Source organism: Danio rerio, chromosome 11 (genome assembly GCF_052040795.2).
Source record: "Danio rerio strain M-AB ecotype USA chromosome 11, GRCz13ab, whole genome shotgun sequence".
Classification (NCBI taxonomy): domain Eukaryota; kingdom Metazoa; phylum Chordata; class Actinopteri; order Cypriniformes; family Danionidae; genus Danio; species Danio rerio.
In genome coordinates, this window is record NC_141031.1 from 37,357,521 (window position 1) to 37,385,161 (window position 27,641).

A 27,641-nucleotide genomic window follows, 5' to 3' on the forward strand; every position below is an offset into this window, starting at 1 on the left:
GAAAGGAACATTCAAAAAGCAACTCCTGTAAACACCTTCATCATATTATTGTTTAATTCAGATTAAGGAAAATAATTAGATGACTGATGTCCATGTAAACGTAGTCAATATCTTTCTCCCCCGTGTTTGTGCTGATTTTCACAGCGGCATGTACTGAAACTCCCCTGTTCATGCAAACTCTTCCCTCTTTTGCAACTCGACACTCCCACCTTAACAAAGCTGGACTCACCCAATTTCCTGACTTTATCAAAATAGAGGTGTGGAAACACCCTGCTGAGACTGTGGAGGTTTCATGGCCTTTTAAGACTGACAATGCGCGCTAGCAAAATAAAAATTTTAAATTTTGATTCAATGTGGACTTGCCATTTGTACATACCTCATACTGAAAGCTTGCATCCAGCAGGAGTTCAGGAAGCATCTTCTCCCCAAACTCCTGACTGCCCAAATCAGAGACGTAATGCAGAACCAGTATCTCATCCTCCAGAAAGCGTCCATGTTTGACCATTGAGCGCATGGCCGTCTGAAATTTCTGCTGCAGGCTCAAGCTCTTGTCCACCTTGGTGAACATCATGAGAGCATGAAAGCGTTTGGGTTTTCCCTCCAGCTCCGCTCCGGCTCCCGGTCTACTCTCTAGATGTCCCGGCTGGATGTCTATGGAGAGATCGGCGTCGTCGCGGTTGCTGTTATGGCTCGCTTGCGTCTCCTTGATGCGTTTTGTGGTGCTGGAGAAGTTCTGCTTTTCTGAGCCGAAGTAATAAAACGCCACCACTGCTAAAGCTGCAGCGAGGAGAAGCACGATCTGATACGACCTGAACATGCTGATCCTTCCCATGATGCCCCACAGCACCCGCAGGACACCCATGGAGACACTTCCACATGCGCAAAATACAACAGCAGGCTCTTCCTTAAGTCTTGCTGACAGCTCCTAGTGTCCAATCATGGCCTAAATGCAAAAAAAAAAAAGGAAATTAATAGTTATAATTGTTTACCTGAACACCGCACACAAGGGACAATTCATCTGGAAATGAAAATTCTGTCATCGTTTACTGCACCTCCACTTGTCAAACTTGAAAAGATTCTTTCTTTAATTTAAAATACTTTGAAGAATGTTGAAAAACAGTAACCATTGAATTCCTTTTTCCACTACTATGGATGTCACTGGCTACCAGTTTACAACATTCTTTAAAATATCTTATCTAATGGGTCATATTAACTAATTTTAAGACACTTAAACACTTTTTTTATGGTTTTTAAGACTGAGCTTTAGTTCCTATTTACATAATGAAAATGTTTTTAATTTAATTAATTTTTTTTTCTTTTACACAAGACGGAACTAAATGGAAATGAGCAAAGCATGACAAAATGTAGAGATCTGGGCCACTAAAAATAGAAATATGCATACAAGTTTGAAGCAGTATGATAGAGAAAACAATTGACTTTTTTTTACCTCTTGTGTATATTACGGCTTCAGATGCAAAAAAAGTGCTGTGTAGCAAATATACAAATGATGGAGTCTTACGGTAAACAGGTACATATATAAAATAATCAATCAAAGCTGTTGAGTGTATATGGTGTAAATAATAAAATGCAGTTAATCTCGTTCAAGCTACAAACGTAATAACTCCTTGTGTCCAAATGCTTGAAATGCGCTTGAATTGTTTGCGCGGGCCTTAAAAACACAAGCAATTGATAAACTTCCACTTTATAGTGGTTTAATTTAAATGACCTCAGTTGACTATTGTACCTGGTCAACTACAATCCTGACCCTACAATGCATATCCTGCGATGTGACTATTGCGGGTTCACACATTGCAATATCGATGCTAAAACAATAAATTGTGCAACCATGATATCAACATATATTTATCACTTAATCATCATCATTGGATTCTTTCATGTATTAATATTGTGTATCTGGAAATGTCCACTGCTCGCATCCATAGTGCAAGAAAGGACACCATCAGACTTTGTTCTACTTTACTAATTTGAATTTATGAGACTTCAAAAAGCAGAAACTTCTGGTTCCAGGCCCCATATATATATTACTTTTTCTTTAATTATATAATCTTTTAATTTATTTTTTTCCTTCTTTATTAATTGTATCTATTTTGTTCTTTTTATAGTAATTCAAGGTTCCCTGTTTGGGCTTCTAATAACTTTTCTTCATTGTCGTTGACAATGAATATCTATCTAATATATGACTATATATCAGTTTTGAATATATATTTTTATTTGTCTATTACCATTCCTCTATTTATTTATTTTTAACTGGCTTAATTTTACCCTTACTTAACCCTAAAAAAAGATTTGGTTTATTGCCTTTTTTGGTTTGGAAATTTGTTTTATGTATATGTATTTATGTGTGTATGTGTATATATATTAGTTAATTTTATTTTATTATTTTTACTTGTTTTAGTATGTCCTCGTCATTACTCTTCAGTTTTTCCTTCTTATTGACTCTATTGTTGTTATTGCTGGCACTATTATTAATGCTAATATGTAACAGCATGTATATCTGTGCCCTTTGCTATATGCCGATTGTTTTTCTGTGTTCGAAAAATACAAAATAAAATAAAAATTTGATGGAAAAAAACATACATACATACATACATACATATATATATATATATATATATATATATATATATATACATATATACATATATATATATATATATATATATATATATATATATATATATATATATATATATATATATATGCGTGTGTGTGTGTGTGTGTGTGTATAAATGAAGCATTTCCCTCATAAATGCAAAACTGTAAAATAAAATAATCAATCATTTTTGTTTAGAGCCTACTCTTATCCTTTTGATTATCATCATTTCTTTTGGGTTGTGCAGTTTAATTCACAGAACTTCTACAAAGTATGCTGTATGCTATAAACTCGCAGACTTTTCTTGTCACATCGCATGTTTATTTTACACATTTAAAATATAAAAAATGCTTACAGATGGATATTATTCTGCTCGTATAACTCTGGGGTTAGTTGTTTTTAGAAAATAGACACAGACGTTTCGATATAATGTTAACGTATACTTTCAATGTCAATTTATGTGTTGAGTTTTTACAGCAAATGTCACATCCATAACGCTGCAATTGCTCATAATTATTTTTTATTTCTTTTTGTGGGGGAACATTGGTTAATTTAGTTCTTTGGTTTAAAATATTGTTCAAAATATCACTGTTTAAATGTAGAAAAACATAGTATAAAACGAGATTACCTCTCAAACACTCTTAATTAACTTACAACTTAAGTTAATATATTTTCTTTATCACAGAAAAAACATATACAGGTTTTTGGTAAGTAAACAATATTAAATTCTGGTTTGTTCCTGCCATACTTCATTTTAATGGAATCAGACATTTTTAAATAGCACACATGTTGAAAGGCCTATTAAAGCACGTCTTTATTATTTTTAACCATATGGGAAAATGTCAAAAATGCTCTGTGAAACAGCATTGAAAGAAACATATGAGAAAATGATGACAGAATGTTCATTTTAGGATAACCTATAGCTCTGAATATCATTTAGGCCAAATGACAGTTTCAAACAATACATGTGAAACGTGTCAGCTTTAATACAGCAAACAGCAGATGTTCAAAGTAAAGTTTTGCACATCCATACATGTTTATATGCAGGCGCTTTGCATGTAGCGTAAAGCAACAGTCTCTTACCGCCGTCACATGACGCCTTCAGCGGCGCGCGATACACACATAAATCATGACAAGAGGAGCTGCTGCTGCTGGAAGACAACTGGAGCGGTGAGTTATTAAAGACTGTATGGAAAAATATACATTTGCAAAAGCAAAAGAATAATGCAGACACGAGACATCTGAACACTTGCGCGTCTTACATCACCGGAAGTTGAACATTTCATAATAAAAGACCCGGTATCAAACATTTAAGACAAATTATTATCCAATCTTGTTTCCCTTATCAAGTATTAAGAAATAGGTTATTTTATTCAGTGGATAAAAACACTGTTAAATATTTTAGAACAACATATCTTAAATTTCCAATTCTCCCCAAGGTAAAAGAAGTACAATTTAAAATATTAAATGATATATACCCTTCTAATAGATTCTTACATCTAAAATTTAACTTAGAAAACTCACCATGCCATTTATGTAAACACTTTAGTGAAGACACAGAACACATATTTTTCTCTTGCAGCGCCGTTCAATCATTTTTAAAAAAAAGTACAAGACTGGTTGATAATAAAAAATGTGGATGCTGAAGGTTTGACTTTTACATTATAAGATGTACTGTATGGAATTACTAAAGATTGCTCTACTTTGCACGATTTGATAAATATGATAATTGTGTTAGCCAAATATTTTATTCATAAATGTAGATATTTCAAAACACCTCTATTACTTATTGTATTTATAAAAGAACTTAAAATATTTTCAGATGTCCTGGTTAAAATAAAAACAAAAATTGCCTTAAAAATGTTCAATTTATTTGTAGTATATAACTTGCCATAGATGATATATATGTTGTATTTATTTTTTATTTATTTATTTAATTTTTGCGTTTTCCTTTCACTCTTGGATTTATTTTAACTTGAATGTGTTTTGTATATTACATATTTGTATCTTTGTATATTATTTTGTTGTTGAGCCTTCTATATATGACACACAAGTTGTAAAGTTGAATCCCATTTTGTTGTATTTGGATTTTGTATTTTTAATAAAAAAATAAAATAAAATAAATAAATAAATAAAATAAAAGACCCGGTATCACATGAAGAAAGAAACGCAGCGTCGATATACGTTAACACCTGTGTTTTACAGTCTATGATTAACACACATAAATAAACAAATAAATAAATAAATAAATAAATAAATAAATGAATAAATAAATAAATAACGTATTTGTTACGTATATTCTATTCATAAAAGTAATTTTTGTTTTGTGCTGCCTAAAATGCGAATTGTTTTATTAATCAATGTATAAGAAGCTAATTTACTATCCTTACTATCCTAATACACTTGTGTATGACCACATAACTTACTCATATTGGTGATTACTGTTCAAAATAAGTATGTTGTTTCATGTTTACATAATTGCATTATACATTCATTAAATTTTCTTTTCGGCTTATATTAATTTGGGGTCGCCACAGCAGAATGAACCGCCAACTTATCCAGCATATGTTTTACATAGCAGATGCCCTTCCAGCTGCCACCCATCTCTGGGAAACATCCATATGAAGTGGTTACGAATTATTAGAAATTAAAAATCAAAGTGAATTTGTCTTTCTAGTCTGTACACTTTCGTTTTACTAAGTAGAAAATAGAAAATAAATTGTGTAAATTAATGTAACGTGATGCTATGATTTACATGTTTCCGATTGGCTACTTCTACTTCATACTTAATGAGGGGGAGGGGCTTGCTGCTCAAACAATACACAGACTTTGACGTGAAGCAGCAGCAGCTCCGTGTTTCCTGTGTTTTTATTAACATTATTGTCCCTCATCAGGCGGTGAGGGCGCTACATTTTTGGAGGCACCGCTGGGATGGATGCAGTGTGGGTCGGCTTCGAGTGATGACCTTTCGGCCTGATGAATGCTCCTTCAGTGTTCCAACGCTGCATGGAGGAATGCCTGGAAGAGCTGAGAGACAATATCTGTGTTCCTTATCTGGATGATACCTTGGTTTTTAGCAAAACCTTTGAAAGTCATGTAGAGGATGTGAGAAAGGTCTTGCAAAGATTAAGACAGTATGGGATAAAGTTAAAACCTATCAAATGTGAGTTGTTTAAGCGTGAAGTGCGGTACCTCGGGAGAATTGTGTCTGAGGAAGGAAGTAAAATGGATCCGGCTGACACAGCTGCCGTGGAAAGCCTGAAAGAGAAAAGACCTACCACAGTTGGACAACTGAGATCTGTCATGGGCCTGCTCAGTTACTATAGGCAATATATAAAGAACTTTTCAAAGATTGCAGGACCTTTGTACGACCTACTGAAACAAACAGAAACTAACAGAGAGGATTACAAAGAGAAAAGTCATCAAAAGTGGAAAGAAAAGAGTAGGGGATTGTCCTCCAAAACACAAATTATATGGACAGACAAACACCAAGAGATACTAGAGAGACTGATTGACTGTCTGGTTGAGCCACCTGTCCTTGCATTTCCTGATTTCTCACAGCCATTCATACTCCACACTGATGCATCAAATCAGGGACTTGGGGCTGTTTTGTATCAAAAACAAAATGGAAAATTAAGAGTCATCGCTTATGGGTCTCGAACTTTGACAGCTGCAGAAAAGAAGTACCACCTCCACTCAGGCAAGCTGGAGTTTCTGGCCCTAAAGTGGGCTGTCAGCGAAAAGTTTAAGGATTATTTGTACTATGCGCCCACATTTACAGTGTACAGTGACAACAATCCTCTCACTTATGTCTTGACCAGTGCAAAGTTAAATGCAACAGGATGCAGATGGGTTGCAGAGCTCGCAGACTTCCATTTCACAATAAAATACCGTCCTGGAAAAGAAAACATAGATGCAGACAGTTTATCCCGTATGCCACTAGACATTGAAACTATAATGGAGCAGTGTACAGAGGAACTTACATCTGATTGTGTTGAAGCAACTGTGCAGGCAATAGAAATGCAGGATTGTACAACTTCATGGACAGCCATGACCTCTCTTAAAAACCCAGCAGAATCTGTGGAGTCAAGCGAAAGATATTCAACTGATGAAATACGACAAGCACAAAGGGAAGATGCCCATATTGGGCCAGTGTTACAATGCAAGTTGATTGGCGAAAAACCTTCTAGACACCAACTGAAAACATTTAGTATACAAAGTAAAAGTTTGTTACGCCAATGGGACAAACTTACTTACGGAGAGGATGAAATCCTTCGCAGAAAGACAGCTACCCGAACTCAGCTTGTGTTGCCAGAAAAATACAAATATTGTGTCTTGCAAGAGTTGCATAGTAAAATGGGTCATCAGGGAGTGGAAAGGACCATGTCCCTCATTACTGACAGGTTCTTCTGGCCAAAAATGCAGAGCGAGATTGAACATTTTGTGACCAAGTGTTGTAATTGTTTGAAACAGAAAAAGCCAAGTAAAGAAACAAGAGCACCACTCACGAATATTGTCACCACTCATCCATTTGAACTCGTTTCCATAGACTTTTTGCACCTTGACAAAAGCAAAGGAGGGTATGAATATGTCTTGGTTATAATGGATCACTTCACAAGGTTTGCTCAAGCTTACGCCACTACATCGAAATCTGCAAAAACAGTTGCTGAAAAGATTTTCAATGATTACGCACTGAAATTCGGATTCCCTGAAAGGATTCATCATGACCAGGGAGCTGAGTTTGAAAACCAGTTACTTTCTCAATTAAAGAAAAATTGTGGAATTGCAGGATCACGAACAACACCATACCACCCACAAGGAAATGGGCAAGTGGAACGTTTCAATCGGACATTACTCCAGATGTTAAAGACTTTAACAGAAACACAAAAGTCCAACTGGAAGGAATCGTTAAACAAACTTACTTTTGCCTACAACAGTACACAATGTGAGGTAACTGGATTTTCACAATTTTATCTTCTGTTTGGGCGTTCACCAAGATTACCTGTAGACTTGCTTTTTGGATTAATGCCAGAGGGAGGGACTGAGGACCACAAGGAATATGTAACAAAATGGAGTCAAAGAATGCAGGAAGCATATGAGATTGCAAAAGAGAACAGCAAAAAGGTTTCAGAGAGAAACAAAAAGAACTATGATGGAAAGGTCAGGAGCTCAGTGTTGCATCCAGGAGATTGTGTGCTGGTGAGAAATCTTACACCTAGGGGAGGCACAGGGAAATTAAGAAGCCACTGGGAGGATCTGATACACACAGTTGTTCGACGATTAGGGGAAGAATGCCCAATTTATGAAGTGAGACCTGAGCAGGGTAAAGGAAGATCACGTGTTCTTCACCGAAACTTATTATTGCCCTGTGATTGTTTACCACTGGAGATTGAACCTGGAAAGAAAGCAAAATCAAAAGGACCATCAAAAAATCTAAAACCAGTCAAAAGGAATGAACCTGAGCCAGAAGAGGATGAGGATGAAGATTGTCCTTATTACTATTACTTACCTGAAATCCAGCCTCAGAGCCTTGGGCAAGAGATTGTTGAACTCAGAGAGCAGAATGTATCTGAAGCTCAGTCTGGATTACCTAAAGGGGCAAACAGAAAGTTAGTAAATGAACACTTACCTTGTGACTTGTCTGGTGAACCTGAAAAAGAAAAAGAGCAAATCAGTGAACGGACAGAACAGGATCAGATAACAAATGTTTCAATGGACCTTGAGGATATGTCTCAACAAGAAGTTGATGTGTTAGAGGAAGAACAACCTGAAGAGGCACCTGAGAACATGCAAGAAGAATATACTACTTTGAGTGAAAGTAGCACAGAGGCAGAACAAGAAACCAGGTGGCCTCAAAGGGAAAGGAGACAACCAAGAACATTTACCTATGATTATTTGGGCACTCCAGCCTGTTATAATGTTGGACATACTAACACCACAGCGTTTCATCCCATGCCATATGAAATGCAGAATGTAACTCCGTGGACTTACCTTGTGCAGCAATATGAGCCAGTATATTCATACATATATTGAAAGATAGAGTTTGTGGAGGAAAAGTGGGATTAGAAGAAGAAACAGACTAGGTAGTCTCAACTCGTACCCCTATTCATAATATGCAGAGCACACAAGTAATGAGACATACAACTACTAGACATTAATATCACATGATGACAAGAAATTATTCCGTTTTCGTGGGAGATAAACAGGAAAGTAATGTCGGGACGACATTTATTTTGATGGGGAGAGTGAAGTGGTTACGAGTTATTAGAAATTAAAAATCAAAGTGAATTTGTCTTTCTAGTCTGTACACTTTCGTTTTACTAAGTAGAAAATAGAAAATAAATTGTGTAAATTAATGTAACGTGATGCTATGATTTACATGTTTCCGATTGGCTACTTCTACTTCATACTTAATGAGGGGGAGGGGCTTGCTGCTCAAACAATACACAGACTTTGACGTGAAGCAGCAGCAGCTCCGTGTTTCCTGTGTTTTTATTAACATTATTGTCCCTCATCAGGCGGTGAGGGCGCTACACATACACCACAGACAATTCATCCTACCCAATTCACCTGTACCGCATGTCTTTCTATGGACTGTGGGGGAAGCCGGGGCACACGGAGGAAACCCACGCGAACGCAGGGAGAACATGCAAACTCCACACGACCCTCTTGCTGTGGGGCGACAGCACTACCTACTGCGCCACTGCGTCGCCCCATACATTTTTTTATAATAATGAATTAATTTTTTTAAAGTTTTTAATTTGTCAACTCTCATTATTTCCTAAATATGGCTTTTGTGCTTTTATAGAATGGGAGTTGGTAAACATATTCAAGGGTGTGCACAGATGGGGAGCATTTTTATTGATGTAGTGGGCCACTCTTTCCCAAAATGCCAGGGCCGATTTTTTGTACCAGTCCAGCCCTGGGCATGACCATTTCTCCTCTGGCCAAGCTTCTTGTGCAGAGCTGCAGTCTAGGCATCGGAGACTGGAGAATGCTGGACGTCCATTGTGGAGAAGCTGCAGGTGTAAATAGGTCACCGGCAGGTGTTCAGGCTGGCCCACGGGATCAATTCGGAGACTCATCTGTCACTGAGGTCTTTCAGGAATCAGTCTCACGCTCTCCACTCCTCCATGACCACCACAGCATCAGCTCAGGATACGGCCTGGTCCAGGATTATGGAGACCTCTAGAAGTCCTCTATAGTTGGCATCATCCTTTCACAGGACTTGGATCACTTGTGTTTGGATGACATTAACATGCACATTTACAGATAAAGAGTTGTATGGTTGAAACTAAAATATTGTATAAGATATTGTACTACACTTTACAGTTCATTCATTCATTTTCTTTTGGCTTTATCCCTTTATTAATCTGGGGTGGCTACAGTGGATTAAACCAATCACTCATCCAGCACATGTTTTACACAGCGGATGCCCTTCCAGCTGCAACCCATCACTGGGAAACACCCATACACTTCAATTCACACACATACACTACAGCCAATTTAGCTCAATTTTTCCTCTATACCGCATGTCATTGGACTGTGGGGGAAACCGGAGCACCCAGAGGAAACCCACACAAACACTGGAAGAACATGCAAACTCTTCATAGAAATGCCAACTGACCCAGCTGAGGCTCGAACCAGCAACCTATTTGCTGTGAGGCGAGAGTGCTACCCACTGTGCCACTGCACTGCTGTACACTTTACAGTAGTTTGCTTAAACCAGGGGTGTCCAAACTTGGTGTCGGAAGGCCAGTGTCCTACAGATTTTAGCTCCAACTTGCCTCAACACACCTGCAAGGATGTTTCTAGAAAGCCTGGTAAAGCTGTGGTCACACTGCACTTTTCTCCTCATAGACTTCCATTCATATGCAGTGTTGCCAGATTGGGCGTTTTCTTTTGCATTTCGGCGGGTTTTGGACAGTTTTTGGCCTGGAATCAGTCAGCTACATCTGGCAACACTGTTCATATGCAAGTGAATGCGTCAGACCGGAAAGGCAAGGTCATGCAGCAAGTTTCGCAGTTCGCTGCGTTGGAAAGTTCAAGCTTGGTGATCTCTGAACTGCGAAATCGCATCATATGATTGCATGAGACAAATCGAATATCGAAACATAACCTCTCTGGACAGAAATTTAAAACATGAACCAATTACTCGCTTTTTTTGATGTCTAATCATCTTGTTTAATCCTGCCCCTTTTTGTAGCGCCGTACGACATAATTTCGCAAGCTCAAACTCTAGTGTGACTGCGGCATATGAGCTTGAGTAGCTACCCCAGGTGTGTCTAATTGGGGATGGAACTAAACTTTGGAGGACTTCAGCCCTCCAGGACTGAGTTTGGGCACTCCTGGCTCCGGCTTCCCCGACAGTCCAAAGACATGTGGTAAAGGTGAATTGGGTAGGCTAAATTGTTAGTAGTGTATGAGTGTGTGTGGATGTTTCCCAGAGATGGGTTGCTTCTGGAATGGAATCCGCTGCGTAAAACGTGCTGGATAAGTTGGCTGTTCATTCCGCTGTGGCGACCCCGGATTAATAAAGGGACTAAGCCGAAAAGAAAATGAATGAATAATGAATTTATAATCCACGCTAGAAGTCCATCTTGTGTGTGCCTGTGTGTTTTGAGGAAGCCTATAATAAATAATGAACATAACAAAAACTGCCTGCTGTTGCACACAGTTAATGTTGATTAACAAAATAAAGTTAAATAATAAAAGCAACGAGTCGGAGACCCTTAAAAAGGTTTAACTCAACAATGAAACATCTATAATTAGTATGTTTCCAGTATGGATTGGTATGTCGTTAGCATGTCCAATGCTAAGTCAATGGCATTTTTTTACAATAGAAGTCTATGGTACAGTTGCTAGGGTGCTGTGAGTGGTTGCTAGGGTGTGGCTAAAAAGTTTAAAGGACATCAGTGGATGGCAGATTGGTAGTCCGAGTTTTCCAGATCAGTTTTTGGAAAACCGTATGTCGAATCAGTTGGAAAAGATACAGCAACCCGAGCCAGAGCAGTGTGGAGGTTTGGAGCTAGTTTGGTGGTTGTAGTATGAACAGTCTAGGAGGAGACGCATGTAGAAATTAGTCTCAGAAGAAGAAGATTAAGTTTATGTAGTATAACAGTATGTTGGCTTTCTCACGCCACCATAATAAACATGAACCGAATGTAAATAATCAGCGTAACGGCGTGAGCACTTTTCTTGAAATACGTTTATTTGTACAGAGTCACATAACACTCAAAATATTGAAGACAGACTGGATACAAAGCTACGTTTGAATAGAACTGAGGATGAGGCTTTGTAACTGATGGCAGTTTATAGATGGTTTCTACTGAGTGCAGTCATAGGCCAAAAAATCCCTTACGTCTACAAATAATCCAAAATACCAGGGCGACTTTAGTCTCGTTTTAAATTTCTTTTTTTTTAATCTCATGCAAGGAAGGAAGGAAGGAGGTAAAGAAAGTATTTGGCCCGCTATATATAATTTCGTAATAGTGATAATAAAGTAAAGATACCTGTATGACATCAAGTAAAGGAGTAAAAATGCAACAGCAATACCGAGAGAGAATGTAACCACTCAAAGCATTCGAAAACATAATAAAATAAACCAAAGACGCCTTGACCTTCCATTAAATAGATTTTTCTATATCCTCCATCTGACAAACTTCACATATAGCAAACAAATGTACATTATTTTTTAAATTTCCTCTGATTTCACATGGTAAACGTTCTCTCTTTTATATTTACTGGTGTCGTAGAGTTCCTAACAATAAAGAGACTCCAGAACAAACCATTGAAACATTCACAATCGGTATGAAATCGCCTATGCAGGTAAACCTTCAGTGCTATGTAACATTGACGGCTTTGTTGTCGACACGCAAAGACAAATCTGAGCGATGACATGTTCAAGTACAACAACTGAAACTCATTAAACATTTTTTTTTTCTAAGGTTTTTCTAGTCATACAAAAAGACTCCAGAACTTCTGCATCTCAATAGTTTGCGAGTCATTACAAAAACGAAACTGTGAATGGGCTTTTTAGCGGGTCCAGCCCAAGTAGATCTGTAACCTGTACAGACGAAACACAAAAGCATGCATTAAATGGCTTTAGGAGAGCTAACATAAGGCTGACTAAGCTCTAATATAGCCCATCTCAGGCAGTAAATGAGCTTGTAGGGATAAAAACACATGCATTAAAGCGTCTGAAGGCAAAGAGAGAACGAACAAAACATAAAAACGAAGGAATACAAAGTGCAAGAACCACCTGCATACGCCAAGTGTCAATCTGTTTACTGCATATAAGAGTTACGGCAAAAGTTTTGTGTTTGTTTTGTTTTTTTTACACAAGATGTATAGCAAATGAATGCATAATTATTAAGCACTTAATGTAGACTCTTGCATTTCTCATTAAGCGACGGAGGGAATGAGCATCTGTTCTTTCCTTCAGTTTTTTCCTACATCTATCATTTAGATCTCAGGTGGTTATGCGAGTATGATCACTGGCTTGCCAACGTAAAACATCACGAGAGAAAAATAGTACTCAGTGCTCCTGCCAGTATCCATATATCCGCTTCAATAGCACGATTGCACCTCATTTGTAAAATGTACATTTTCACAGCTTTAAAGTAATGCAGGAACATGACAAGGGCTTTGACAAGAGTAGACATATAAAGAGAAAATATAGATGAATCCAACATGTATTATATTTACTTATCCGCACGCCTTTCCATTTCATTTACGTTTTTTTTTTAACACACAAAGTCAATGGGGTCCAATGTTGCTTGGACATGCTGCGAAATATCTTGTTTTGTGTTTTTTAAATTTGGAATGACACAGGGTTTTATTTTAATTTGTAGTATATAAAAGGTCCAATCGAAAGTGTTATAGGGAGCAGATTGAACGCAACACTGTCAGTATGCCCTAATCAAGGCACTTTACCTGACTCAAGAGGGCGCTGACTGGTTAGTTCAGGGGTGCCCAAACCTGTGTCCTGCAGAGTTTAACTCCAACTTGCCTTAAGACACCTGGCAGACTTCTAGCAAGCCTACTAAGAGCTTGATTAGCTAGCTTAGGTGTGTCTGATTAGGGGTGGATCTAGACTAGGCGGGATCGAATTTTGGCACCCCTGGGTTAGTTTGATTTAAAGCTGTCATTTAAATTTTTTAAACACGCACGTCATTCCATTTATTAATTTTTTTTAACACACAAAGTCAATGGGGTCCAATGTTGCTTGGACATTCTGCGAAATATCTTCTTTTGTGTGTGTGTGTTTTTTAATTTGGGGGTTTCATTTTGCTCTGTAGCATATAAAAGATTGAAATTGTCCAATCTAAAGTGTTATAGGGAACAGATTGATCACAACACTGTCGGTATGCCCTAATCAAGGCACTTAACCTGACTCAAGAGGGCGCTGATTGGTTAGTTTAGGGGTGCCCAAACCTGCATCCTGCAGAGTTTAGCTCCAACTTGCCTCAACACACCTGCAAGGACATTTCTAGCAAGCCTACTAAGAGCTTGATTAGCTAGCCCAGGTGTGTCTGATTGGGGTTGGATCTAAACTATGCCGTACACCGGTCCTCCAAGACTGAGTTTGGGCACCCCTGGGTTAGTTCAATTCAAAACTGTCATTTAAATTAGCTCTCCACTTTTTTGATTACCTAGTTTTAAACACGCACATCATTCCATTTATGACAATTATTTTTAACACACAGTTAATGGGGTTTAATGTTGCTTGGACATTCTGTGAAATATCTTCTTTTGTGTTTTTTTAAATTTGGAATGACACAGGGGTTTCATTATGATCTGTAGCATATAAAAGATTGATAAAGTCCAATCCAAAGTGTCGTAGGGATCAGCTTAAACGCAACACTGTCATTATGCCCCCAATCAAGGCACTTAACCTGACTCAAAGAGGGCGCTGATTGGTTAGTTCAAGGGTGCCCAAAGGTGTCCTGCAGAGTTTAACTCCAACTTGCCTCAACACACCTCCCAGGAGATTTCTAGCAAACTAAGAGCTTGATCATCTAGCTTAGGTGTGTCTGATTGGGGTTGGATCTAAACTATGCAGGCCACCGGTCCTCCAAGACTGAATTTAGGCACCCCTGTGTTAGTTTGATTCAAAAATGTCATTTAAATTAGCTCTTCACTTGTTTAAATCACCTAATTTTAATCAGTTTTTGAATTCTTTCAGACAATCTCTGCGTCTGGCAGTGTGTTTTTAGCTTAGCTTAGCATAAATCATTGAATAGGATTAGACCATTAGCATATTGCTCAAAAAAAAGTTAAAATAACGAGTTTTGAATTGAGGACATAGATCCAAGCCATATAGACCTACTAAACATAAACTTTTGACTTTTCATCAGTCAAAAAGAGAATGGATCAAAACTCTTCTGAATTTTTAAACACGATGCTTATGATCTAATCGGATTCAATGATTTATGCTAAGCTAAAAGTGCTCCAGCCAGACACATAGACCTGCTGAATGGATTAAAAAAATGATCAAATTCAACTATTTAACTCTGGGTGACTTATAAAATGAGGCTATTCCCAAAAAAGTAAAGTGTTCCTTTGTTTTTAAATCTTTTTTTCTCATATTTTTTAATTTAATGATCAAATATTGTCTGACATTGAGGAGACATTGAGGAGGTAAAGAATGTGTATATACACACATCTATATATATATATATATATATATATATATATATAAGCATGTATTATAATGCACTGTACTGTAGTGTTGTCGGTAAACAAAATGTTACCAGCGTCATCCACTTGAAGCATCTAAAAGCCATTTCACCGTCTAAAAAAACATCCATTTCGTCTGTAGAATCTTTCAATATAATGTCTAACTACATAGCACCGTCTTAATGCTTCCTGAACAAACCTGTAAATTCTGTGTAGTGGAATAAAAGTACCCAGAGATACAGCGACTCAACTGAGGGGGAGGAAAAACAAATCTGATCTTTCGCAACTGCTTAGGGGACAAGCGTTTGCTTTCTTCCGGCATGCGAAGGCAAATGGAGGACACTAATATCCATTCATACTAAGTGAGTGTGTTTTAAGGCTTCATATATCTGCTGCCAGAGCATTCGGATGGATGAATGTAAATCAACAGAGAAAAACACAGAAAGCAGATAACCTGGATCCCTGTGATGTTTCACACACTGGAACAGCAAAAACATCACTCATCTGTGAGCGAAAAAAATTTTAAATGTTTTCTTATTAGTGTCAGACTGATATATAAAGGCCTGGGTTATTAGTTTGCCAATTTTTAGCCATTTTGTTACCCATTGGTAGTCAAATATGGTGTCAAATATGTGATCGATTGAATCAGAACTCATCTGTTTACATCGCCATCAATACTGGCCATCAATAATAATAATTCTTCTGATTTCAAAAGTATCTGTACTGCAATTAAATAGTGTGTAACGTGCATACTGAAAACATGTTTTAAAAGTCTGTATACGGAATATGAGACTCGTGTAGTGCTACGGACAGGCCAGAATGTGAGATCGTAATAATAATAATAAAAAAACATAATGAAAATATTCACGTCCAGTGCATAATATAAGGTATTCAGGCTATCATTTTAGCTCGCTGTGCATATAAGGAAGAAAGGAGAACGAAATCCTGTCCGTCTATTGTAAAGGCCAGCGGGGGCCAAACTGAACTCAAAAGGGCAAGAGCGCAATTCCAAAATCAGCACCATCAGATTCGCACTGCTACGCCTCGGCTGCCTTTCAGGGGTTAGTGTTGGTTTTGAGAGGAAAGGCCATGTAGCAGACCAAGTTTCATACCCTGTTTTTTTTTTTCTTTCGTTTGTTTTCTAGTGTTCTCAGAGGTTCCGTGCATATTAGAAGGCATTTGTAGTTTTAAACAGGAAGACATGAACATCCCCACAAAAGCTCCTGAAGAGTGCAGAATGTTTGTTTTTTGTTGAAGGTTTGTTTTCCGCAGAAAGAAAAAAATATATATATATATATATATTAATAATAATAATAATAGATGATGACAAGTAGAGTTGACTCTCCAGGAAAAGAGCAGCACAAGGGGGAGAGAATAAAAAAAGTATGACAAAACTACAGCTATAATGTAAAACCAAGCTGGACAATGGCAAAAGATGCCTCATATGGGACAAAAAGAAAATAAACAAAAAGGACAACACCAAAAAAAAGATGTCCTTCTGGGTTGTTTTAGTGCTCTGAAGGTCATTTGTACATGAGGTTTGGGTGCCATTTTTCTCCATGGCATCAATCAGGCAGTGCATCCTGCAAAAAGAGTTTGGCTTCTGCCTGTTTTCTGGCCCTAAGTTCCACCATTGGGCTCAGTTTTGGGCATGGTGACGGATGGTGTGGAAGATCCAGTCCATCTTGGTGGTCCATCCGCCATGGTGAGCGTCATTCATCTGCTTCATGAAATAGTCCAGGGCTTCCTGCTCGGTTTTGTCTAATGCCAGAGTCTTGCGGATGTAAGCGATGTCGTCGAAGGACTGCAGCTCCGGCATTCCTGAGCCCAGCATCATTGAGAATAGGTTGATGAAGAGGTTGGCATGTTGTCGTATGGCCAGGTATGCCTTGTAGCACATCTCTTGAAACCTGCAGGGGGAGACAGCGAGACATTCTGAGAGCTGCAAAAATGAGTCCTGTTGCCTGGAAGTCTTTTTTTTTTTGGTTAATTAAAGATTCTGATATGTAGAGTGATATTTAGAAAGCGGAAATATTAAACTGGAAAAGGGTGACCCCTATAACAAATCATGTACTGTACGTACGGTATCTGCAGGTTTCTAAGAGTTATATTTAAGACCGTTTATGACCTTTTAATACTAAATTAAACTAAATTTAGGACCAATTTTATAGTACAGAATTTGCAAAAAAGAAAGCAGACACCAGAACAAATGACCATCCTTAAAAACGTGTTTACTGTTCTATACATAGCATCCTGTTTTGTAGATACTTATTTTCTGATTTTGTTTGATGATGTTCTAGTAAAGCATTGGCTGACAACTTTGACGTGATGTTTTCTCTCTACGTTTTTTAAATAGCTTGAAAGAAAAAACAAACGTAAAATTACATTAAGGCATTTAAAACTGATTGTATTAATGACAGTGCCACTTTCACACTGTGGTAAAAGTTCAGGAATCAGCAACAATGATACACTACATGTAGCTGTGTTTAAGCAGATTTCAGTTCGATTGCATTTTAAGAACCCTGAAACATGGATTTAAGACATTTTAAGACTAATTCAAGCATTATTTTTTAATAATGTATTTAAAACTTTGAGGATTCACGAACACCCTGGGCTCTGTTTTAATGATCTAGGCACAGAGTCTAAAGCGCATGCCACAAAAGCATTAAGGGTGTGTCTGAATCCACTTTTGCTATTTTAAGGATGGGAAAACACACTTTGCGCCCGGCTCATGGTTTAACAGGGTTGTGCTTATTCTCTTAAGGAGTTATGTGTGTTTTGAGCATAATGTGCATTAAACCAATCAGAGTCTTGTTTCACATTCCCTTTAGGAGTCAGTTTCGTCGCATTATGGCATATTTGCTATTTACATGGCGGACTTTGTAAGTGGAAACACTGAACGCTTCACTTGCGAGAAAACAGTTAAACAGACCATCTGCGTGAGAATAAATAATGAGTTTCCTCCATTCGGCCTCTTTACTTTACTTTTACTCTTCACTTTACTCCTTTACTTTCATGGATAAGGAAACAGTATTTTACTCACTCCACTGAAGACATCCTACATATTTAATTTAGTTTGTTAAGCGCAAAGATTTGTTTCAAAACTATTTCTAAATTCAGTTCTAATTTCCAGCAAACGAATAAATGAACAATAATAACGAAGTGTGGTTATATCCAAACACACAACCTATTCTTATGCCCCATATGGTGACGTATACATCTTCAAAACAGGACACGTAGACAAATCTAAGCTTGTTTTTATTAAAACCAATATAAATACGCATATAATAAATATTACTGCTAATAATAATAACATTAAACCTGCATAGACGCTTAACTAATGCACTCTGCACAGGACTTTAGACCAGGTTTCAGTTGGTCAATGGTGCAGTCTATTTCAGTTCCTCAAAATAGCACCGTGCCAAGACTGCGCCTTAACACATCTCCTTATCAGACCTGCACATGCATGCACGCACGCACGCACACAAATTGGCGCAAATGGATTTACTATTTAAACAACGTGGGGAAAAAAAAAATAAATAAATAGGGTTTAAATGGTCTAAAAATAGCAACAAATTGCGCCAAACATGTATTGCGCCTTATCATACCGGGTGTATGATAGGGCCCCCTGCATACCTCTCAATGGAAAAAAACGCATTAATCTCCAACAATTGTAGGCCCAACTAATCCTGATTTTTCCTGGTTAATCCTGGAACTTTTGCCAATTGGTGAAGTTTGTTCCTTGCCACTGTCTTGCTTGGTTTGGGACTTGTGGAACTGCACATTGATGGATTTGCTCTTCACTGCTTGGACTTTCAGCAGTGATATTTATATTACAGTGAACTAAACTAAACTGGACTGAAGTGGTTTCAATTCACTAGAACTTCTTCTGTCAAGCTGCTTTGACACAATCTACACTGTAAGAGCGCTATAGAAATAAAGATAAAAGATGAACAAAACATGATACCTTTTTTCCAATACCTGAAAGACTATTTCAACACTAGTTTAGTTTTACTCAAGCAAGTCCAGACACAATCAAGCCAGAGTTAAGACACAGACGTCCACTTCTCTGAGAGACACCGATAAAGAACGAATCCTGCTTTTCTGAAGTCTCCTGAAGCAGAGACTTGTTAAAAAGCGGAAGAGAGGCAGGAAACTTGGCAGCCGACTTGCTGTCAGCGTATTGTTGGAGGAGGAAAGTCTGCTGGAATGAAGGCCCGAGAGTCTCATTTTAAAAGCCTCTATTGTTCTGCTCAATCTCTGATTGTCTCAGACAGTTTGCTGACTGCCAATTACTATGTTAATGGTGAAATAACAAAGCATTTGTTTTCGCATACGTTCACTCTGGAAATAAATTGGCGATTTTTTCCAGCATACGCACCTCTCAAACTCTCTGGTTTTAGTGCACTCCTGGGTTCCTCCTTTGCTGATCACAATTAGGAAGTCTTGAGTCAAGACGAACGGCACTCGCTCTCGCTTGTAGCCAAACTTCTTCTTTTTGTGGTCCAAAAAGTGACCAAAGTCTATATGAAACAGCTGTAGGAACAATGCAGATGCTCAGTGTGGAAATACTGAAAATAACTGAATCAAGTATTGGTTTTAAGGCATAAAAACAACATTCCCACCTGCCCATCATCCTTCACCATGATGTTACTGTTGTGCCTGTCACCAATACCCAGAATGAAAGTGGCCACACAATAGCCAGCACAGGATCGCGTAAACAAGTCTATAGCCATGTCGTACCTATAAACATTTCGACTGGTTACTCCAAACACCTTCCTTTGTTTTTAATTGTGTGTATTTGGTTTGAATTTGAACTTACATTTCACCCTTGTTCTTGTCCTTTAGCCACTGATGCAGCGTTGTACTGTTAAACTGCAGTGCACCCTTCAGGCCTCCTTTACATTGAATCTGCATGATGGTGTGAGAACTTCTTACCACCTCGATGAGACCCACACAATCTCCAATGGACAAGCAGCCATAGGGGAGCATTCTGGGAGAGCAAAAAAAATTACAATCTCACTTAACACGTGGCAGCAGGAGAATTAGGACAATGTAAAATCAATACCTGATGCTTTACACGTTTAAATGTTTTAGAGCAACACAATAAAGAGGCTTGTGATCAGCCGAGGACAAAAAAGAAGGGAGACCCCACCCCTTAAAAAAATAAAATAAAATAAATAAATAGAAAAAAAAAATAAACAAAAATATGGATGGATGGATGGATGGATAGATGGATAGATGGATAGATGGATAGATAGATAGATAGATAGATAGATAGATAGATAGATAGATAGATAGATAGATAGATAGATAGATAGATAGATAGATAGATAGATAGATAGATAGATAGATAGATAGATAGATAGATAGATAGACCGGTAAATGTACATTTCATGTCAAATACAAAAGTCAAAGCCTGCTGAAATATTAATGTGAGCTGTTTATCCATTAGGAAAATTGACTGAAATGACCATCTGATAATGTTTTCCATGTTTTAATCTTATAAATGTGTTTATTAGATCGGTTGTTTTGTTCATTTCTGCACTGACACCTTGACAGAAAGATCAACATTGATCTGACTGCAGTCTCAGTACATCAGTTATTTCTCTCGATAATTTAAACCTATGTTTTTAATAGATTGATTGATTTAATAGATAGATTTTTACAAAACTTGACTGAAATGAGGCTGTATGAGAAAGTCTTGCCTCTCTGATTTATATTTGGTGATGATGCATGTGGATGTCAAAACTAAATTGCACCTTTTTGCTTATATTGTCTTATCGCTTATCATCATAAATTAAAATAACGACGTGACGGCTGAGCGGAATCTGTGGGACTCTGAAAAATCAACCCTGAAACTCTTAAAAATAACCCATGAAACAATGTAAGGAGAGCTTACTCGCACATGACTTGTTTTAACTTTGCTGTGTGAAAGCCAACTGCACCAAGAACAAAAATAAACATTGTAACAATTCTAATCCTCGTTTCAGAACAAATCAATCGATCTACAGGTGTAAAAGCACCCTTTAGTATAGGTCACAATTCATGCTATTAACTACTGGCTTATCACCTGTCTGTTATAAAGATATTAACTGTTAATTAGTAGTTATAATGTATGATCTTATACTGTTCCTTCCCAAAACCTAAACCCAACTTCAACCTTACTATTAATAAGCAGCTAATTAGTCATTTATTAAGCTTGTAGTGTTAGTTAATGGTTTGTTATTATTGTGAATTGTGACCTAAACTAAGGGTGCTTTCACACCTGTAGATCGATTGATTTGTTCTGAAAGGAGGATTAGAATTGTTACAATGTTTATTTTTGTACCCTTTATCTTTGCTCTGTTGCATTTATATATGCTTGTAATTTATTCAAATTTATGCAAACGCACTGCATAGGAAAAAGATTTGATCGCCCTTATCTGAATGAAATGTTTCCAAATAGAGATATTCAGTCAATCTGGTGAAATTATATTCATATCGCAGAAGAACAAAATAATCGCAATGTCAGATTTTTTCCAATCTCGTGGAGTCCTAGCAGGTTTGGTTATTTTTTTGGTTTCCTGGTCAACTATTCTCTCATACCTCAGGTCCAGACCCTGATTTTGCCAAATGTTCTCCATTATTCTGATGATCTGAAGCGTCAACATGTCTTGCCGCAGATCTAGGAAAGGGAAAAGCAGGGAAAAGACTTGTAAATTGTTGTTTCTTTCCATTACAAACTGAAGGGCGTTAATTCTGAAAGAGGACAAAAGCTGATCTGACCATCTCCGTTCTTGAAGATGATCTCATTGTTTTGGAAGAGAAGTTCGGACATGATGTCAGGATTTTCCCAGTTCAGCCAGAGCGGTCTCTTGGCAGAGGACATGATTCTGCAGTCTTCAAGTCTGCCACAGACACACACACACACACACACACACACACAAAAACAGAAAAATAAATCACAAATCAAATATACTACAAAAAGTTTAAGGTTTTAATTTTTAAAATGTCTCTTATGCTCTTATAGACTGCATTTATTTGATCAAAAACTATTTGTAATTTATTATTTGAGTGTTCTGCCAAAATCAATTTTAAAATGCTAATTTAGTGTTTAAAGGTTTAAAACAAACTTTTAATCTTACAACTAAAATGTTTTGCTGCTTTTTTATGATTCTTTAATGAATAGAAAGTTCAGAATTTACTTCATGTTTCACCGATGTTAAACTAAAATCAAAAGTCACCCCTGCCAAGTGCAAATATCCTTTCTCTTAGCTGTAAATACAGCACAGTGTGGTTCTCACCGTAGGTTCCCCAGCTGGTGGGCAGGGTTTAGTGGAGAGGTGAAATTTTGGAGGGCATCCATGTAGTCTGGTCGCCTCATCTGCTCCACTAGAAACTTCATTTGCACCTGAAAAGCAAAATAAATATACTATATTAAAGTCAGCAAGCAGCAGGGCAGAATGAGGTCTGATTAAGGAGTAGGGCAGATTATTGCATTTTAATTATCTAATATCTCCTATTATTAATAGATATTGTGTGAGTGTGTGTGAATGTGAGACTGTGTGGGTGTTTCCCAGTACTAGGTTTCGGCTGGAAGGGCATCCACTGCGCCCAAAAACATATGCCAGAATAGTTGCCGGTTAAATCCGCTGTGGCGACCCCTGATAAATAAAGGACTAGACCTGGAAAATGAATGAATGATAATAGATAATGACCTTGCAATAAATTAATTAATCAAGAACAATAGAAATGACTAGTAAATACAAAATTATGGATTTACTGTGCAACTATACCGTGTTCTGGAAATTTTCTAAACGTTTTCCTAATAGGTATAAGGATAGACTTAGGATTAAGGACAGGGTTAGATTTAAGATAAAGGGTTAGATTTAGGGTTTGGGTTACAGATTAGCAGAATAACTGTAAACATGCAAGGAATTGAAATCTGACTATAATGCATCTACATTGTAAGTACATTGCATATGGTTTGCATATTTAGATATTAAACAGGGTTTCTGCGGATTCACCAAATCAAATTCAAGACTTTTTAAGACCATGAAAAATGAAATTTTAGACTTATTTTAGAAACCATTTACTTACTCATATAAATGTGTGACTTCTATAGGGCTGAACATAAAGGATTTTTTTTAATGGCCCAGCAGAAAAATTAAGTAGTCATTTCTTAGTCACATATTTTAAATGTGTCAAATCGAGCCAAACTTAGTTGTTTACATACTTGTATACCCCCCCCCCCCCCCTTAAGTAAGTAATAGTTTTGCTAAAAGTTTTATTAAGATGTGTTGTTGGTGATTGTTTATGTAAAGCTACCCAATCGATCCAACACAAATCCAAAGGAAACTTAAAGACCCATTTAAAATAATTTAAGACCTACAAGATAATATTTCAGTGAGTTTATTCATTCAGTGAATTTAAAACTTTTTAAGGCCTAACATTTTGCTTTTGAAATTTAAGACATTTTAAGACTATTTTCAGTTCTTCTTTATAAGAATCTCTTTAAAATGGGGGCCTAAATGTGTAAAGAGTTTTTAATAATAAGGATGAAAATCCACTGTCCTCCTAATACCTGTCCATTATATTAAATGCAGGGTTTCTGCAGGTTTCACAAAGTCAAATTTAAGACTTTTTAAGACCTTTTTAAGACTATTATGAATAAATGGCATGGTTTGGCTAATAAAAAAGATTTTAACTTGCCTTCTCGAAACAGTTTTAATTTAGTTATATCTTAACCACATATTTTAAAAGTCAAAACAAGCTAAATCTAATTAAAATATTAGCAAAACTATGAGAAACTAAATTTATGCAAATCAAAGTTATTGTAGGAAAGATAATTACACCATATTGGTAAATAGAGTAAAATATTTAACTTTTATCAAAAGTTTTATTTAGATTGGATTATTTGGTGAGTGGTCGGCATGACTGGGTAACTTTACATAGAGGAAAATTAAGACCTGTTTAAAATTATTTAAGACCCACAACGCAAAATGGCATTAAATTTAAGACCTTTTAAGTCCTAAAATTTTGTTTTTGAAATTTAAGACATTTGAAGACTTTTTAAGACCCTGCGGACACCCTGTGAATGGGATGTTTAAAGTAAAGCCTGTATTACACAGTAGCTGAGGTATCCCACGTCAACCTAATCTAACAGCTAGGGTTTCACTTGCAGTATACGCCGAGGCTCTTCTTATATAACCTCACGAGCCGGCTTTTAGCAGAAGGTCGAGTGCTGAGTTTACCTTCTGAGTTTCATCCTTCTTCTCCTGTTTGAGAATGTCTGTGAGGTTGATGAGCTTCTCCATGGCCTCCACTTGTCTGCTCAGGTGCTTCAGGTACATGCCACACGCGCGGCAGTACGACTCCAGCAGTAGGCCAAACCGCTGACTCACAGTTTTATTGTGCATCTCTGACCTGCAACCCCATGGGAAGTTACAATTTAACTTCATTTATATCTTCAAAAACACCATGATATCTAGGACAGTGAGTGGAAAAAGGAAATGAGAATGAGAAAGAAAAACAAGCAAATGACGTACTTCAAATGCCAAAAGAAGAAGTGCCCAATCCTCTGGTTGGTGAGAGCTTTTTTTAGCAGAAATCGCACCAGTGGGTTATCAAGATACTGCTCGTACTTCAAAACCTAGAATGAAATAATGAATAGTTCATTTTGGGACATATAAAAAAAGTTCAAGATTTTTTTTATCTGTTAACCTCTCTGTCTTAGAATTCTGTATACACCATGTATACACTTTAATTTAAAGCATCTAAATTGAGCTTCAACCATCAAATCTATTTTGAATGAAGAAACAACCTCATCATTCATCACAAACCCTGTGACTGTCTAGGTTTTTGCCTCATCAGTGTGAAGTTTTACCTCAATGTTTAATCAGAGGGCAACACTTGTTTTTGACAGTTTTTGAAGGGAAGGGCATATATTCTAATGTTTAAAATACCTGCTTAAGAGTCAAAAGTTAAGCAATTTATGGCAGTATTCATAAAAGAAAAAAGTGTGTTGTTGTAGGGGTGCCAGCTATGAAAAAGGTTTTATAGCTGGCAGATCAAAGTTGACCTAAAGGATAACCATTGTACTAGAGCTGCACGATATTAGAAAAATCAAACATTCCAATACATTTTTATGCTATTGATATTGCAATATGAAAACAGTTTTACAAAATGTTTTGAACAGCTCTATTTGACAGCTTTCTGGGGAGCCTAACAGAATTCATGTAGAAAAAGTGAATAATCACAATGCAAAAAATAAATAAATAAATAAATAAATAAATTTCTACTATAGCTTGTTTCTAGTCAAAATATCAAAAATTTTTAGATCAAGAATATTTTTTTTGTTTTCACCTTTAGAAGAAATAAGTCAAAATAAAGAGTTTTACCTTAAAACAAGTTAAAAATGGGGTAAGTTAAATAATCTTTTTTTTTTTTTGCTTTGAAATCTAGATATTAAGACCAGAAAAAAGACAAATACTTTAAGTAAGAAAAAGATAAATATTATAAATATTTAAATACAATTAATCTTTTTTACACCTCCAAACATTATCATTTTTTAAACCTAAATATTTTAAACTTTCTTGAAATGCTCAGCCACGGGCCTTAAAAACATGTGCAAATAATAAACCTCAACTCTTCTGGTTAAACTTAGCAGTGACTCTACAAACCACATGCTTTCTGTGGCTCCTGGTCAACTATAATTCAGACTCAACATTCCAGATCTTGCTATATGACTATTGTACTATCATATATCGATGCTGAAACTATATATTGTGCAGCCCTATGTTGTACTCATCCTTCTTTTTTTCTAATGCTGGGGGAAATTTTAGAAAAAGTCAGCAAACAATATAAACACTAAAGATAAAAACATGTTAATTTTTTTGCTATTAAAATGGTGCCTGGGTCATATTTGACACATATGTCAACAGGAAACTTAAAACATCTGTGCAGCATTTTACTGTTCCATATAAAAATGCTTTGCATTTGTTTATAACTACAAATCATTACATTTCTTTTATATATATATATATATATATATATATATATATATATATATATATATATATATATATAACATATATATATATTTAATATGTTGCTAAGAAGACAGCCTAAGATGATAGGGTCAAGTACAGCTCCATCACTGTTCAAAGTAAAAAAAAAAAGATCATGCTTTATGATTCTGAACCCTAACACCACTGTTGTATTGGACCAAACAGTTAATTCTGTGAATTGTTACACCCCTAATAATGAGTGTATAGTGTCTTAAAGTGACTGCAGTATAATAATACATTATTTATGAATATAACTGTCTTTTCATAGAGTTAATAATGCATTATTAATGTGTTATTAATGACAGAGTATTTATAATTAAATTTATCAACCTTACCTGAACCAATTGAATGAGGTACTGCGAGAGTTTGTCATCGGTTAGATACTTCTCAAGGCACCGAACCGCAAAGTCTCGGATCATTGGATCAGGGTAGTTACAGTCAAGCAACTCCATGGCTTGTTCCGGTTTTATTGCAGGCCAATCTTTCAGAAGGCAATACATCTGTGCAACTTCATCTCTGGAATTCCACTTCACCGCCAGCAGAATCTTGGGCAGGATTTCTGGTATATTTACACAATACTGCCTGAAGTAGAAAACACAAGCAGTTTTACATGAGCTTTGAACACTAAAATGAGCAGAGCTGATGGGGTGATGGACTACCTGTGCCTCCATAGGAAGTCTTTTTCCTGCTCAGTGATCTCAGAAAGCGGGTCCCTGTTTCCCAGCTGCCGAAGTTGCTCTATATCTGCCTCTGTCATTGCATGGTCTCGTGCCACTCTACTGCTCTATAATTCACAAAAAAACTAATTAATAATAAAGTCCCTTTCAGGCAAGTCATTTCACTTGGTGGTCATCATTGAAACGCCAATTGGGCTGTATGCTTAGGCATTCTGTTTAAATGGGGACACATCAATTCTCCAAAATTGCTTGCCAAGCTGATGATTAAATTTTATTTTAGGAATCACCAACAAAATTAAAGAACAGCTGTCTCAGTTTCATTTCTAAGTGTTTTTTTTTCCATTTCAAAATCTAAAGAACCTTACGTCTGGCCTGAGCCCCTCACTCAAAGAATGGTTAGTCTATAGCAATCAATAATTGGCTCCTGTACTAGAAGGCTTCATTCCCCATATTGACTTCACTCCCCATATTGACTGTTACACTTTGCCCCATTCAAAACTATTTGAGTGACATGTCTTGTGTATTTTATACTCTTTGTTAATATACACTTGATAGATGCAATTCACTAAGACAAAAACTATATTATTAGAAATATTCATATACAGTAATATATGTTTC

At 36.8% G+C, this 27,641-nt stretch overlaps 2 protein-coding genes and 1 long non-coding RNA gene across 17 annotated transcripts in view; all 3 read right to left on the reverse strand.

Moving 5' to 3' along the window:
- Nucleotides 1–3,900, reverse strand: part of xxylt1 (xyloside xylosyltransferase 1) — a 91,569-nt gene extending 87,669 nt beyond the window's left edge. For all 8 annotated transcript variants that reach the window (XR_015502796.1, XR_015502794.1, XR_015502795.1 and 5 more), the window contains exons 1-2: nucleotides 3,698–3,900; nucleotides 377–943 (exon numbers count right to left, since the gene is read on the reverse strand). Coding sequence is in view for 2 of the 8 variants with exons in the window: in XM_087274026.1 (XP_087130152.1) it covers nucleotides 377–862 (486 nt within the window). In the remaining 6 variants the exon portion in view is untranslated. The remainder of the gene's footprint in view (nucleotides 1–376; nucleotides 944–3,697) is intronic.
- A 7,904-nt stretch (nucleotides 3,901–11,804) lies between these two features.
- On the reverse strand, nucleotides 11,805–16,506 carry LOC147841840 (uncharacterized). Its single transcript, XR_015502834.1, has 2 exons — nucleotides 14,512–16,506; nucleotides 11,805–14,005 (listed from the first exon to the last, which is right to left on the reverse strand). It is a non-coding gene; the product is annotated as an uncharacterized LOC147841840 (long non-coding RNA).
- Nucleotides 16,507–16,679: 173 nt separating this feature from the next.
- The window catches only part of pik3ca (phosphatidylinositol-4,5-bisphosphate 3-kinase, catalytic subunit alpha), a 33,706-nt gene continuing 22,744 nt past the window's right edge, over nucleotides 16,680–27,641 (reverse strand). For all 8 annotated transcript variants that reach the window (XM_087274016.1, XM_087274012.1, XM_087274015.1 and 5 more), the window contains 11 exons: nucleotides 27,006–27,130; nucleotides 26,682–26,928; nucleotides 24,826–24,929; nucleotides 24,532–24,703; nucleotides 22,582–22,688; nucleotides 22,064–22,185; nucleotides 21,884–21,962; nucleotides 20,118–20,288; nucleotides 19,921–20,038; nucleotides 19,677–19,831; nucleotides 16,680–17,205 (listed from right to left, as the gene is read on the reverse strand). In XM_087274016.1, coding sequence (XP_087130142.1) covers nucleotides 16,935–17,205; nucleotides 19,677–19,831; nucleotides 19,921–20,038; nucleotides 20,118–20,288; nucleotides 21,884–21,962; nucleotides 22,064–22,185; nucleotides 22,582–22,688; nucleotides 24,532–24,703; nucleotides 24,826–24,929; nucleotides 26,682–26,928; nucleotides 27,006–27,130 — 1,671 coding nt within the window. In that variant the 3' untranslated portion in view covers nucleotides 16,680–16,934. The remainder of the gene's footprint in view (nucleotides 17,206–19,676; nucleotides 19,832–19,920; nucleotides 20,039–20,117; nucleotides 20,289–21,883; nucleotides 21,963–22,063; nucleotides 22,186–22,581; nucleotides 22,689–24,531; nucleotides 24,704–24,825; nucleotides 24,930–26,681; nucleotides 26,929–27,005; nucleotides 27,131–27,641) is intronic.